Source organism: Adiantum capillus-veneris, chromosome 18 (assembly GCF_014529385.1).
Source record: "Adiantum capillus-veneris isolate H3 chromosome 18, ASM1452938v2, whole genome shotgun sequence".
Taxonomy (NCBI): Eukaryota; Viridiplantae; Streptophyta; class Polypodiopsida; order Polypodiales; family Pteridaceae; genus Adiantum; species Adiantum capillus-veneris.
Genome location: NC_140948.1, coordinates 72,855,320 through 72,868,924, shown reverse-complemented (window position 1 = coordinate 72,868,924; position 13,605 = coordinate 72,855,320). Strand labels below are relative to the sequence as shown.

General features: G+C 44.3%; 2 protein-coding genes across 2 annotated transcripts; both read right to left on the bottom strand.

The window, feature by feature from the left end:
- Positions 1-1,086: 1,086 nt before the first annotated feature.
- LOC147435864 (uncharacterized) lies at positions 1,087-13,263 on the bottom strand. The gene is made up of 4 exons (XM_086488785.1): positions 12,958-13,263; positions 1,629-2,599; positions 1,430-1,531; positions 1,087-1,328 (listed from the first exon to the last, which is right to left on the bottom strand). The coding sequence occupies exons 2-4, from the start codon at positions 2,046-2,048 to the stop codon at positions 1,284-1,286; spliced, it is 567 nt and encodes a 188-aa protein (XP_086344911.1). The 5' UTR covers positions 2,049-2,599; positions 12,958-13,263; the 3' UTR covers positions 1,087-1,283.
- LOC147435865 (aspartic proteinase nepenthesin-1-like) lies at positions 10,503-12,897 on the bottom strand. Its single transcript, XM_086488784.1, has 2 exons — positions 12,457-12,897; positions 10,503-11,718 (listed from the first exon to the last, which is right to left on the bottom strand). Exons 1-2 carry the CDS (start codon positions 12,833-12,835, stop codon positions 10,682-10,684), a joined length of 1,416 nt encoding a protein of 471 aa, XP_086344910.1. The 5' UTR covers positions 12,836-12,897; the 3' UTR covers positions 10,503-10,681.
- Positions 13,264-13,605: the final 342 nt, after the last annotated feature.

Sequence of the window (13,605 nt, the reverse complement as noted above, 5' to 3'; positions counted from 1 at the left end):
CAAGTTGAAGATTTGAAAGCACATGTAGCAGATTTAGGGGCTGAGATGAAGACTTTAAAAATTGCAATTAATCACTTGAATGCCATCGATAAGAGACTCAGTCGTATTGTCATGCCTAACGCACAAGGGGGTGGTACGGTATCTTATCCTAAAATATAATGTTTTTTGGACTAATGAGATGTAGCAAGACTTCAATTTATCATTGCAGCAATTCTCTCTCTCTCTCTCTCTCTCTCTCTCTCTCTCTCTCTCTCTCTCTCTCCCATGAACACATGCATGAAAAGCACAATGAGAGAGAGAGAGAGAGAGAGAGAGAGAGAGAGAGAGGATGTGAGGGAAAAGGTTATAGGGATAAGAGATATAGGGCATAAATAGAAAATAAAACATAAAAATATATAGGGAGGGATAGAAAGACAAATGGAGAGGTAGCAAGAGGAGGAAGGAAAAGGAGAGAGACGCAAGTGATCTTCGTATTGTGGATGTTGTTAAATCAGCCTCCCTAAGTGATTAGTCTTTAAAATTTTGTATTCCACACAGATGGTGTCTGGACCATGGGTTTTGTCCCCAGGACACGCACATCGAGCTAGACTGTGTAATGTTACTCAAAAATTTAGGCGAGAAATAGCACAGGCTACGGCCCAACGATCTTTGCAGCGGACCACTACAAAAGGTTGTGTGCTCTTGTGACGCTGTTAGCGACGGAAATACATTGGGTTTTTATAACCCCCGGCGTCGCTAAAACCGTCGCTACGAGAGCGTCGCTATAGGCGTCGCTATATACGTCGCTATCAGCGTCGCTATATAGCGACGCCTATAGCGACGCCTATAGCGACGCTTATAGCGACGTTTACACTGCAGACTATAGCGACGCTCATAACGACGCTACAGAGCCATAAATAGCGACGCTTATAGCGACGCCCGAGAGAATATTTTTTTGGTGGCAGGGCATTGAATGCCCTGCCACCCATCAACCATATTGTACTTGATTCACTTTTTAAAAAAAGTGCAAAGGTAGATAATAGACCCAAAATAGTCACCCACAAGACGCATTGTTTGCAAAATTGACAATTGTACACATCATAGGCAAAATGAATTGATTGACAAATGTAATAATGACAATTGTACAACATCATAGGCATAAAGAATTGATTGACAAAAGGAACTACGGTGACAAATGTAATAATATACATGGTTCAAAAAGACGTATAAAATCCGTCTCATGATACATAAGCTATGAGAAACCCTAAACTAATGCTATCTAGCTACGGCTAAACTGACGTCGTTTAGTCAGACGTCTCATCGCGTCCAAGCGGCGTATCTGTCGGATTCTGCAAAAAAAGACAATAAGACAGCTTTCAGTAAGTATAAACATATAACGACATTTATAAAACAATACAAAAAATAAAAAAGAGTAAACCCTAATACTAACCATGCCGCCGTGAGAACTGAGAATGTCCATCAGAGCGTTTAAGCCCTTCCTGCCTGCGTACTCGCGCTCGTACGGTGTGGGATCACGTCCTGTCATCGACCACTGTCAAAACATACAAAGATTTCATTATGTTAGAACTAAAAAACTCATAAACCCTAAACTATCGAACATGCATAAAGAGCAATGTGAAAAGACTTACAAAATCGGCCTCAAATGATGCCCATCCACCGCTCCCCAAGTGGTGCGAGCTCCCTGCCTCTACTCGCGCTCTGACTGCATCCTTTTGTTGCTTCCACTTGTCGGGATTCTCGCGCGCTGCTTTCTTCGCATTCTTCCAATCTTCTTTGGCCAGCCAATCTGGCCTATTCCACCCATTCTTGATTGCTTTTTGCACTTCGGAACGCTTGTGTTTGCAGTATTCGCGCATTCGAATCTTCATCAGGTCTTCATTGAAGCGCTGATCCCGTGTTGGAACGGGAAACTCATCATGAAGTATGCTGATGACTCTGTTTTTTAAATCACTTGGTACTTCACTCCATTTGTTTAGTATATAGTGTCTAAACAGCTGAGAGCAAAGACCACGCATGCGCGAGATCACCTTCTTGCCGTCATCATCCATGATGATGCCGCCGTTGATGTCGACGGAGTAAGGCAAGCCCTCTGGCCGGTGACGCGTGAACCTGGGTGTCCCGGCAGGGGTCTCTAGCGGCGTGTCGATGGGGATACGGACGTCAGGTGTCTCCACCGGCGTCTGGGCCCCGAAGCGAGGAGTGTCGAGTGGGGTGGCTCCTGGCGGAGTAGGTAGAGGTGTGTAGCTTCTAGGAATAGTCAGCCGTGCAAAACCTGGCGTAGATGGCGATGCTGTGGCTGGTGTGGGGGCGGGCAAAGAAGGGGAGGGTAAAGAGCCTCGTCGAACACGAAGCGGTGTGGAGGCATCGGTGGCGGAATCCCCACAACAACCGCCACCGCCACCACTAGAGCGCCGGTGTCTAGACGAGTGTGAAGCTCGTCTCGTCGACGCCGAAGCTTCGGAGCGCGCCGAATGCTCCGAAAGAGAGGGAGATGCGGATGGTGTAGGAACGCGCGATGATGCGCCAGAGCGATGACGCTCCACGTATCACTATCTCTGCTGCGGTGACAAAGAAGAAAGAAACTCCTCATCATCCATACCTGCATTAAACACACGAATATTTAAATTTAATATTGAATGAATAGAGTAGACAATGACGCAAAGACCATTAAATACAATGACGTAATGATGCATATAAATACAATGACGCAATGAATCGAGTGATAGAAGAGGCAAGTCGAAAACTCAGAATTTTCAATCAAAAGATGTGAGCGCGAGTAGAAAAGAGCGTTATACACCATGGAAGGTACTTAGAGAGCCAGAGCTTTTACAACACGGAGCAAAATTGTTCAAATACAATATTTGTGGCTTTAAGAGATCTCTCTCTCATCCTCGCATAACTCAGCATAACTTCCTATATCTATATAGAGCTCTCCGTTTAAACACATATCCTCTGTTTCATTTTGTAGCTCCTCTGCATGCACCCCATATAGAGTAGTAGCATCTCGATGCTCGTCTGGCACCACCGCAGCGGCTTCTGATTGAGCATCTTCTCTGATCTCCTCCATTGATGTCGTTGTGATTGGCACATGGTAGCCTTCATACGTCCTTGCACTACGAGGGGCTACCTCTATGACGTACCACCAGTTTTATGTAGACTTTGTAGGATGAAATACTACCTGCCAGAGCCACATAACTTACATGAGAGCTTTCAAGCACATAACTTGTAAAAGGGGGATGTTAACTATTTACATACTTACTTGTTCACAATGCTCGGTACGAAAGTGTCTCTTAGGTCAGTCCATTTCTTAGTAGAATCCACCTCAAGAAAACCAGACTCTCCTCTACGCACAGTAGCGTTGCGACCCTCCATGATTATCTTGAACCATTGCACGTCGAACAAGTCGACAAAAAATCCTCTGTAATCGATCCTCAAAATCTCTTGCAGCGTGCCGAAGTAAGTGAGTTCCGCCACCACAGGATCTGCATCAGAGGAACGTCGTCGACTAAACTGTTCAAATTTTGCCATGATTCCACAATCTTGAGTAAAACGCTTTTTGTCGATTCGTTCCACCTTAAAATGTCGACCTTTACACCATGCTGCTGTGTATGACTTATACTACAACGAACAAAGATTATGAGTGGCCGTTCAAACGTTTATAAATAAAGTCACTTGCTAGTCGTACATTGCAAACTTACCTTGGTCGCGCAACCCCGAGAGTACTCCAACTCTTCTTCATTCACTTCGTCACCGCATTGTTGTGCGCTTTTCAATTGGTTGTGCAACCATCTTAAGCTCATGAAGGTTGGTAGGCTCTCCAGAACCGCTGGATAGTGCATCGGTGGTCGTCTTCCCCGTCTCCACTCGATTCGTGCCCTTTGTCGCTCTTGCTTTGCATCCTCATATTGTGAAATCCACTTTTGCATCACTGGATTGTGAAGCATGCAAAATCGGTTGATTTTAGCCTCTAGATCTTCCGTCATCTTCTTCTCAACACCGAGATTGCACATGACAATCCCAGATATGCGCTCATCATCTATGGTTCGCCATAGCGTGTCCCGGGATTTATCAAATCCGTCTAGCCACTCTCCAATGTACACTAGGGACTCTGATACCAACCAACCTTCTGCCATGCTACCCTCCGGACGTGCCTTTTGACGCACATATCCCTTAAGCGTTTTCATGAAACGCTCTGAGAAGAACATCCATCTGGAATGAACTGTGCCAGCTATTTCCACCTCATCAACTATGTGAACAAGAAGATGCACCTGAATGGTTAGCATTGTAGTAGGAAAATGTTTCTCAAACATGCACACAAGCTCCGCAGCATTTAGTTTGGCGAATGGTATGGAGTCTACGTTGATCTCCTTTTGTGAGATCCATTGCACCAGCTTTGCAAGTTTGTAGATTGTGTTACGGATGTCGAGAGACAAACATCCCTCAATGGCAACCGGTAAAATAAACTGTAAAGTATGTGCAGCAATGATATTAAAGTCCACATTTTATGCAATGATATTAAAGTCCACTATGAACGTACCTGACACATTTTATGCCAATCGTGTGACTTCAAACCGGTAAGCTTTCCTTCTTTAGTAAAACACGTTCGGAGCGAGTGCATTACGCCAGTGGGGGTCCGCAAAGATCGAATGGCCTCTTTTACTTTGCGTTCTTGGGCTCCTGTGAAAATCCATGGTGCTTTAGGGAGTTTTATCGATCCATCAGACGCTGTTTGCGGCCAATATTGCTCCATACGATCCACATTTCTAAGGTCAACTCTGGCTCCCAAAGTATCTTTCTTGCCGGTCAAATGGTCCCATAGTAGATTACCCACATTCTTGAATATGTGCATTGGATCGAGCAAGTGATTGATCATGAGTCGGGGCCAGTATGGTAACTCGTACCATAGAGATAGTCTCTTCATCCCTGGAGGCAATCCGTCATCGCACATCTCCTTCTGCTCTAACCATGCTTGTGCAGACATCCTTGGTGGCTCTCTTCCCAAAAAGCCGTCGCGTAACATATGATTCTCTGGAAGATACGTTTGATGACCTTCGTAGATTTGCTTCTTCAGTGAGGGTGCCCTACGTGCATTCAGTCTAGGTCCACATGTGACACATGCTCTATATCCGCTTGTTTGAAGCCCTGCATGTATACACATGATAATAGATCAACTATGGGAAAAAACAATATTTACAGTGTCTGAGTGAGGAGTGTCAATAGATCACCTGAGCATTCTGTTAGCCCGGGATAGTCATGCATGGTCCACATTAGAATGCCTCTGATCAAAGCATTCCGTCGTCCTGTGTGTCGGCTCATATCCACCACCTCTATGCCAATCCACAATTGTTGTAGCTCTTCCAATAGTGGACGAAGATACACATCCATATTCCCCACTTTATATCGCCCTGGCACAATCAAGCTTAGCCATAGGTGCCCCTTCTTCGTAGTCAACCACGGGGGAATGTTGTAGTTGACGATGACAACGGGCCATACATTGTAAGATGTTGATCTTTGACCAAATGGATTTACGCCATCCATAGCCAGGCCTAAGCGCAAATTTCGAGCTTCCCTGGCAAAATCCGACCATGTTCCATCTATATGTTTCCAGGCTGCGCAATCTGCAGGAATTCGTAGCACACCATCCGAAGATTTATTCTCCTCATGCCATGATGCTAGGGCGGCCATGGACTTACATTCGAAGAAATGCTTGATGCGAGGAAGCAAAGGAAAATGTCGCAAAACCTTTTGTGGAATTTTTGTCCCGTGGAGATCTACTCGATATCTTTCGGAATCACATTTCGGACACTTCTCCATGTCTGTGTATTCCCCTCTGAAAAGAATGCAGTCATTAGGACAAGCGTGGATAGAATTGTAATCCATCCCCAAGTTTCGCAAAATCTTTCTTGCTTCATCTCGGGAATCTGGCATTACATTGTCAGCTGGTAGTATGTGCTCTTTCAGCAATCTACACAACATAAAAATATGATACAGTCGTGTAAAAATCTATCAGATCATTATACATTTAGAGTTCTATTAAAGTAAACTAACTGTAATAGATCACCTGAAAAGCGTTGTGACGCTAGTGTCACTCCATCCAAACTTTGCCTGCATGTTGAGAAGAACCAGGAGTGCTTTCAATCTAGACATACGTGCTCCATTATACAATGACGTATCGGCTTCACTTTTCATATCATCATAGATAAGCCTTTCTGAATCCATGATCGTCTCGATCATTTCATCAATCTCGGGCTCAAACATTGCCTCGTTGGGAATGTGCTCTGCATGATCATCCCCCGAGCTGTCAGAGGCTACATCTTGTGGCCTCACATATGCTGCTTGACCAAAGCGCCTGCGAACACATCTATTGGGTTGCAAGATTGCTGCTTGTTGGCCAGTGTCAGAGTCCGACGAGTTATAATTGGCAACAACTCGATCTATAATAGATGGATCGAACTCGCCAAATTCGCGAACGTGCTGCAAAGAAACACGTCTTGTCCGTCGCACAGCATGCTTGCATTGATTACAAGGACATAAGACCCTCGTTGAGAGATAGGTGTTTCGGTTGGACGGTCCCACATCCTCGTCGCTACTCATAATGAGGATAAAAAACTTATAACCTGGACAACAAATTTAATATTCTATTGGCATTCTTCGTCTTATCTCTCTCTCTCTCTCTCTCTCTCTCTCTCTCTCTCTCTCTCTCTCTCTCACATTCTCTAGTCATGTCCAATCCCCGCACACCTCGGTCTAGATGTGCACGGAGATCAGAACCACCGGGTTATAATCTCGTCTTTATTGGTCAATACCTATATTTGTGGGTACAAGAAATCTACACACCCACGTCTACATGATACTGCATGTAGTGGACAAAATCCCTTTGCCTCTTCTCTAGCTGTAGCACTTCACTTCATCTTAACATCTTTTCACAGTAGATCTTTTCACTGTTCGTTTAACTCTAAACCCTAAACCGTAAGTAATTCTTGCGTGGACTCGATCTAACGTAAATAAGCGTAAATCTAAATAAACGTAAATCTAACTAAAAATAAAGCTAAATCTAATTTAACGTAAGTCTAATGACTAGAGGTTGTCTAGATGGTCATTGTGTCGGGGATGTAGTGACTCTTGCCGCCCTGAAGATCCACCTTCTTCCCTATCTTCTGAAGACATTTCACCAGTACTTTTGGATCGACGGAGCCCACCATGAGTGAAGGCAGCAATACCCTATATTCTATTGAGTGCTTTCTTCACCCGCTTCATGCAGGCATCGTAGTCTATGGAGACCTAAATCTAATCTAATATAACGTAAATCTAAATCTAGCTTAAATAAACGTAAATCTAGTTAAAAATAAACTAAATCTAATTTAATGTAAGTCTACATATAACCTAATCTTTAACGTTTTTTAAAATAGTTTCCTACGACGTTATAACTCTCTTCTTCTTGTGTGTGTGCGCGTGTGTGGATGTGTGTGCCAATAAAAAGAGATAAATGGTATAACCTTTCTATCACCCATGCCAAGTATGATAGATTGATTATGCCATTTCCCTCTTGAATAATAGGTCTTCAGTTCAACTCCTCGTCGGCTAGATCTCTAGGTCTTTTAATTTTAATTAGTTTCCTACGACGTTAAATTAGTTTCTCTCTCTTTCTCTCTCAATGTGTGTACGTTTTTTTGGATCGTATGCATGTTTTCTCTCTCTTTTCCTCTCTCAATGTGTGCGTTTTTTGTTTATGCATGTTCTCTCTCTCTTTTCCTCTCTTAAGGCGTGCGTTTTTTGTTTATGCATGCTCTCTCTCTCTTTTTCTCTCTCAATGTGTGTGTGCATTCTTTGTTTATGTATGTGTGTGTGCGTTTTTGTTTTTGTTTGTACTCTCTCTCTCTCTCTCTCTCTCTCTCTCTCTCTCTCTCTCTCTCTCAAAAACACTATGTGTGTGTGTGTATGTGTGTGTGTGAGAGAGAGAGAGAGGGAGAGAGAAAGAGGGGAAGGGAACATGAGAATGAGGAGAGGGAAGGAGCATACCTGGCTCTCCTTCCTCTCCTCGTGTGTGTGTGTGTGTGTGTGTGTGTGTGTGTGTGTGTGTGGAGAAGAAAGAGAGAGAGAGAGAGAGAGAGAGAGAGCTACCTGCTCTTTGCTTGAGGGCGCCGAAAAACTCAGATCTGAGATCTGAGTTTTTGGGCGCGCTCGGTTATTTTTTTACCCCAGCTGACGTCGCTATGAGCGTCGCTATAAGCGTCGCTATGAGCGTCGCAAAATTCTTTGTAAATTTGCGACGCTCATAGCGACGCCGGAAAAAAATTTTTTTGAGCGTCGCTGTGTGAGCGTCGCTAATATGAAGAACCTCTTGTAGTGGACCCCATTGGGTATTTTAAGAGATTGTGTGAATATCATGAATTTAAGCCATGAGGTCACCAAATGGATGCAATGGCTATGCATATTGAAAATTGTACTATAAATGTTCAAAGTACTAGACCTTTAGAAGTACCTTCCATTATTGAAAGTGTCAACAATTGGGAGGGTCAACAACATCCTTGCATTGTTTTTTATAAGGAGGATTCTCTAAAATTGAGCATTATTGTCTATCTATTCGTTGCATTTATCCAAATGCAACAATCTTGAAGCATGACTCTATGCTTGCCCTCTACCATGGAAAATGCTTACCACACAAGACAGGCACCACGTGCCAATAGAAAAGAACACACTGAACAAACTTTTAGCACTTCAATAAAAGCAGAACTGAGAGAGAGAGAGAGAGAGAGAGAGACGACACGGAGTGGCGGAATTCCACCTCAGAGAGTATTGGCCCCAAACCTTGGCACCCCTTTCGGTATTTCTTTATATTGCATCAACACAGTACAAGTCGGTACTCCAGACTCTGCACCTTCTCCAGGAAGCATGCCAGAGAATGAGCCCTAACCTCATATTTAAAGGCCCTTGGCCTGAAAAGCACTTACAGTGAAAAGCCTTCAAAACTCAAAAGCTTCTGGTCCAAAAAGCAAAGCCAAAAGCTGCCAGCGTAATTTACAAAAATCTGTACAACCTGCCATGTCATCAGTCAAGGCAAAACGTGAAAATCCGTATAACCTGCCACGTCATCATGTTAGTGCAATTTTCAAAAACTGCCACATTATCAGCAGCTACACAATTTCTTTAGTGTGTGTGTGGGTCCTGCTTTATATTAATCCTTTGTCACTTGGGGCCCCATCGAACGGAGTCCCCATAAGTTGGTAGGACTTCTTCTTCTGTTACTTGTTCTTCTTAGGGTTTAGGCCCCTCGGCCGACATCTGCAAGTTGGCTCTATTCTTTGGGCTTCGACATGTCAGCAGTATGTTACAATGTGGTTCCACGAAGACGGTGGTCTACACAATTGCCAACTCCTCCCAAGAGGAAACAGTCAACCCACATTCCTCCTCCTCGTCACTCCGAAAGTGAAGAGAGGAAACAAAGGAAGAAAAGGGTAAGAAAGAGGTCACCCTCTTCTCCTTCTTCTTAAGCTTCCTCCTCTTCCTACAAAAGCAATAGTTTTTCTCCTAAAGAATGCAAGAGGGGAGGACATCGCAAATCATACCAAGCATGGAGAAGGTCCCAAACGCTCAAGAAGTTCAAAGAGAGAGGAAAGAGTATTTTTTTTATCATCTATGATGACACCTTTGATGCTATTGACAAAGTATTGGCCTTCATCCAACAATTTAATACGACCTTTAGAGACGAGGGCTTCACGGAGTCCTCCAAGCGACGTCATGTAGCTATGCACTTCTAGAAATCTGCTTATCAATGGTGGGTTAGTCTTTGTAGCAATGATGAAGCCCCAAAGACGTGGAAAACTCTACGAGTTTCCATCATGAAGCAATTCCTTACAAGCGATGCAAAGGACAAAGTGGTTACCGACTGGCAGAGTTTGAAGCTTCTCTCCCATGAGTCTATCCACAAATATGTAGACAAGTTTTGGAATTTTTATCTCAACGCTATTGTCTTAAAAAAATAGACTTCACCAAGCAAAAGCAACAATTATGTGCGGGATTACCTGAAGAAATGGCCGAGTATGACAACTCCCACCGGCCTGGTTCTATCACAAAAGTAATCCACCACACTATGGTTGATTCGCACATCAAATTCTTCCCAAGGCAACTCTATAAACAACAATAAAGCGAACGAGAAAGGAGTCTACAAAGGCAAGAATCTACTTTCTCCCGAGGAGCTAGAGCGTTATCGGAAAAATAACCGGTGCTTCAAGTGCAGGGAGCAAGGACATGCCTATTGTGCTTAACCCCAAAAAAAATGTGCATAATGAGCCGCCTAGAGCCTCTATGCTTGAAGCTCCAAAAGAGGATGCTCATTACCAAGGATTTCTCCTTTCCTATGCTTATTTCCTTCCAGAACAAAAACATTTTGGGAGTGGCCACAAACCATGGAAACATACAACAACCAAAAAAGAAAAAGAAACCATTCCACTCATACTAACCTGTCCCAGCATAGTTCTAACATATAAAGGTCATCCTTCATATTGAAGAGGGCGTAAGGAGGTAATCATGCTTGAAGTAGTTTAGTTTACAAGTATAGATTGCTCTGAAAAGAGATAGATGGTATCACTGTTAGAGCACAGTGAATACAAGTGGTGCTGAATGATACTGTTCTTGCCATGAACTATCATATATTCATAGGATACGATAATCAGAAATGACTCTAGAGGGTGTCACAAGCAGCAGGGGCAAAAGATATGAGGTGAGCTTCCAGGTCATACATAATGTGGAAGCTTTGCTGCTGAATGTTACCAAAGATGGAGAGGCTGTCACTAGACCTGGCGAATGCCAGACACACAAGCTTCTCCAGATCAATAAAGTAATTGTTCACCGGCAGTTGCATGTCTGCTCCTCTAAAATGAAACGTGAGTGACGGAACGCTCTTCCTCAACTTTGCCCAAGATGTCTTGCTGTAGCAAAGGTCTAAGCCCACATCTGACCCATCCACAGTCGGGAGAGGCATTCTTGCTTTGAAAGCAGCTAGCATTGAATCATAGGCTTCTGCCGCTAAGTACGTCAGCGTGGTGCCCGAGTCAAAAATGATACCACCGGAGCCATCTTCCTTGATATCAAAAGTGCCTGACGGAATGTCCACAGCCTTTCCACCCACAGTGATACCCTTTAAGTTCACATAGTAAAACGTACGAACTGGTCTGTGGCTTATCAGGGGTGTGGTAAGGACCGAGTCAGAAGGGGACGTGCTTTGTAGGTCTGCAGCTGCTCCTATGAAAAGAGGGCTTGTAAGAGAGGCTGCTTCTGTAATGGACTGCAGGCAATAAGAGAATTTGGGCACATGGAGCTGAGAGGGCAGGGAGACAGGTCCCTGACCAAAACCAATTAGGCCCCCCGTACCGGCAAAATTGTCGACTCCTTTGTTGTTGTGACCGCAGCCAAAGGCGAAATGCGGGAGAGACTGGGGGTCACCCGCAACGTCTGGCAGTGTCAGTGTATCGTATGAGAAGTCGCCAATGGTGAAGGACTGGTCCCCATAGCTGTAGGTGTACGAGCAGAGAGCAGAAGCATTCCCTGAGCTGCTGGAGTCTCTGAGGGAGCAAGTGGAACTTGAAAGAGCAGAGCACAAGGTGTCGTCACAAGGGGCATGCTCATAAGTGGAGGAATGCGAGGGGTCGAATATTACGCCAGACTTCTGCTCATAGCAATGTTCACAAGGCAAGCATTGGCGCCAAACTAGGTCACTGCCTGCATTCAGGAACATGTACACAGGAAATTAATGAAGCAGGAAGAGTAGCTAATTTCATGAACATGTTAGGTAGGACCAAGACTTGCGTGTGGCTCATAGACACTTCTACATGCACGATGGCACCACAGTATTTACAAAAATCCGTGCCCACAAGAGACAACAAGCTTCAGCCTTGAAGTACAACATACAAACATCTACACCATCACTGCATGGCCCGGATGAATTATTGGGCTCCGCACTTTATAGCTCCAAGATGCTCATTTCTTAGTGCTAAAATGCCAATCCAACCTATCTCTCTGTCAAAACATGTTAAAAGGCTGAGAAGAAAAATAAGTGCCCTGACCTGTAGATCGTAGCACTTAGTAATAGGAGATCACATGCCCAACTACTAATACCTGTCTACAGTGTTTTGATAATATGTTGAGTTCACGCTAGCCCTGAATAATACTTCTAGGACATAATATGTCATTCTACCCGTTAAACACACCTTGTAAATGTATCCTACTCGCAGACAGATATAGCTCTGACTACAATAGGCATTCATAAACAAGATCAGCTCCCTTAATCTTAATCTTTATAAATCTCACTTTTCTAGTTCATAAAGTGAAGCTTGTTCTTGGCTTGACTCCCTTCAACATACACCTCTTGTAGACTGAGGGCTCATGTTCGGTGCAGGTTTATGGTGTTACATACACTAACACTGTGAATCAGTCCATTTCAGCCTATGGGCACAATACCTGTGTCGACAATGGCAGTGAAGCTCACAGGGGGAGTGCCTATGGCAGCTGTAGTCATAAATCCACCGGGAGCGGTTGACACCGGAGTTTCGAAGGATACGCTATCTTTAGATATGTGGGCCATTGATGTGAGATGGTGGAAGTGCTTCAAGCGAAGGGAACTGCGATGCAATCCGTGCTGCAGGCCTTGGAGAAGAGTGACATTGGGGGCCCCAAAGTCCAAGCTGGTAAGGGACAGTTTAAAAGAAGGAGGGACAACCATGTCACTCTTGTTATCGAGTGGTCTTGCAAAAACAGAGCCTGACTGGGCAAGAAGTAAGTACAGGGACACTACTATAGGCATGACAAGTGCGAGGTGGGTACCAGTGAGGTGAGCCATTGTGTGTGTGGCAGTGTGTGTGGGTGTGAGACAGAGAGACAAAGCAAGCTACCTCTGGCTTCCCCTGTGACCCCTTATATACACAAACTCGTAGAATATATGAGAGAGGGGAGGAGGGTTACCTGGAGAGCGAGAAGCTGGCAGTTGAGTTGCAGAGAGAGCTGCGATGATGGAGCATTATTGGGTTTCCCTCAATCCTGGAGATGGTGAGTAACTTGCCATCACCTAAGCGCCTGCCTTCGAGAGCCGTTTTCCCACATCGGAGGAGCTCGGATGCAGTGAGAACAAGCGGATTCTGAGCTGCATGATTGAAATTGCAAATAGGTTATCCAGAGAGACAGAGAGAGTGCGTGCTACACGGCTGCATCATGCAGTCACGGGAATTATTTGCTCCTCCGTTTCGTCCCTGTTTACACTCAAATGGGGGATCGAGGCAGTGTTCGGGAAAAATCATTTTTCCAAACACACAAAATTCCCTTTCTTGAATTTTCCAAGAGGAAATCTTAGAAAATCAGATTTATTTTTGGGGTTTTTACACTAACTTTCTCTATTTTGGGAATTTCTCATTTTCCCTTTGCCTTCAACTGGCATTTTTGAAATTGAAAACGGCACGGTATTATGCTTGAGACACATTTAATTTTCCCGAACACTGGATCGAGGGTCTCTACATTATGGCCGTGTCCACCCCGTAACTTGGAGATGGGGATCATGGGGTTTTGAGCACGGGGCTACTGCACCCTCTAAGTTGCATTTATATGTTTGTATATCAA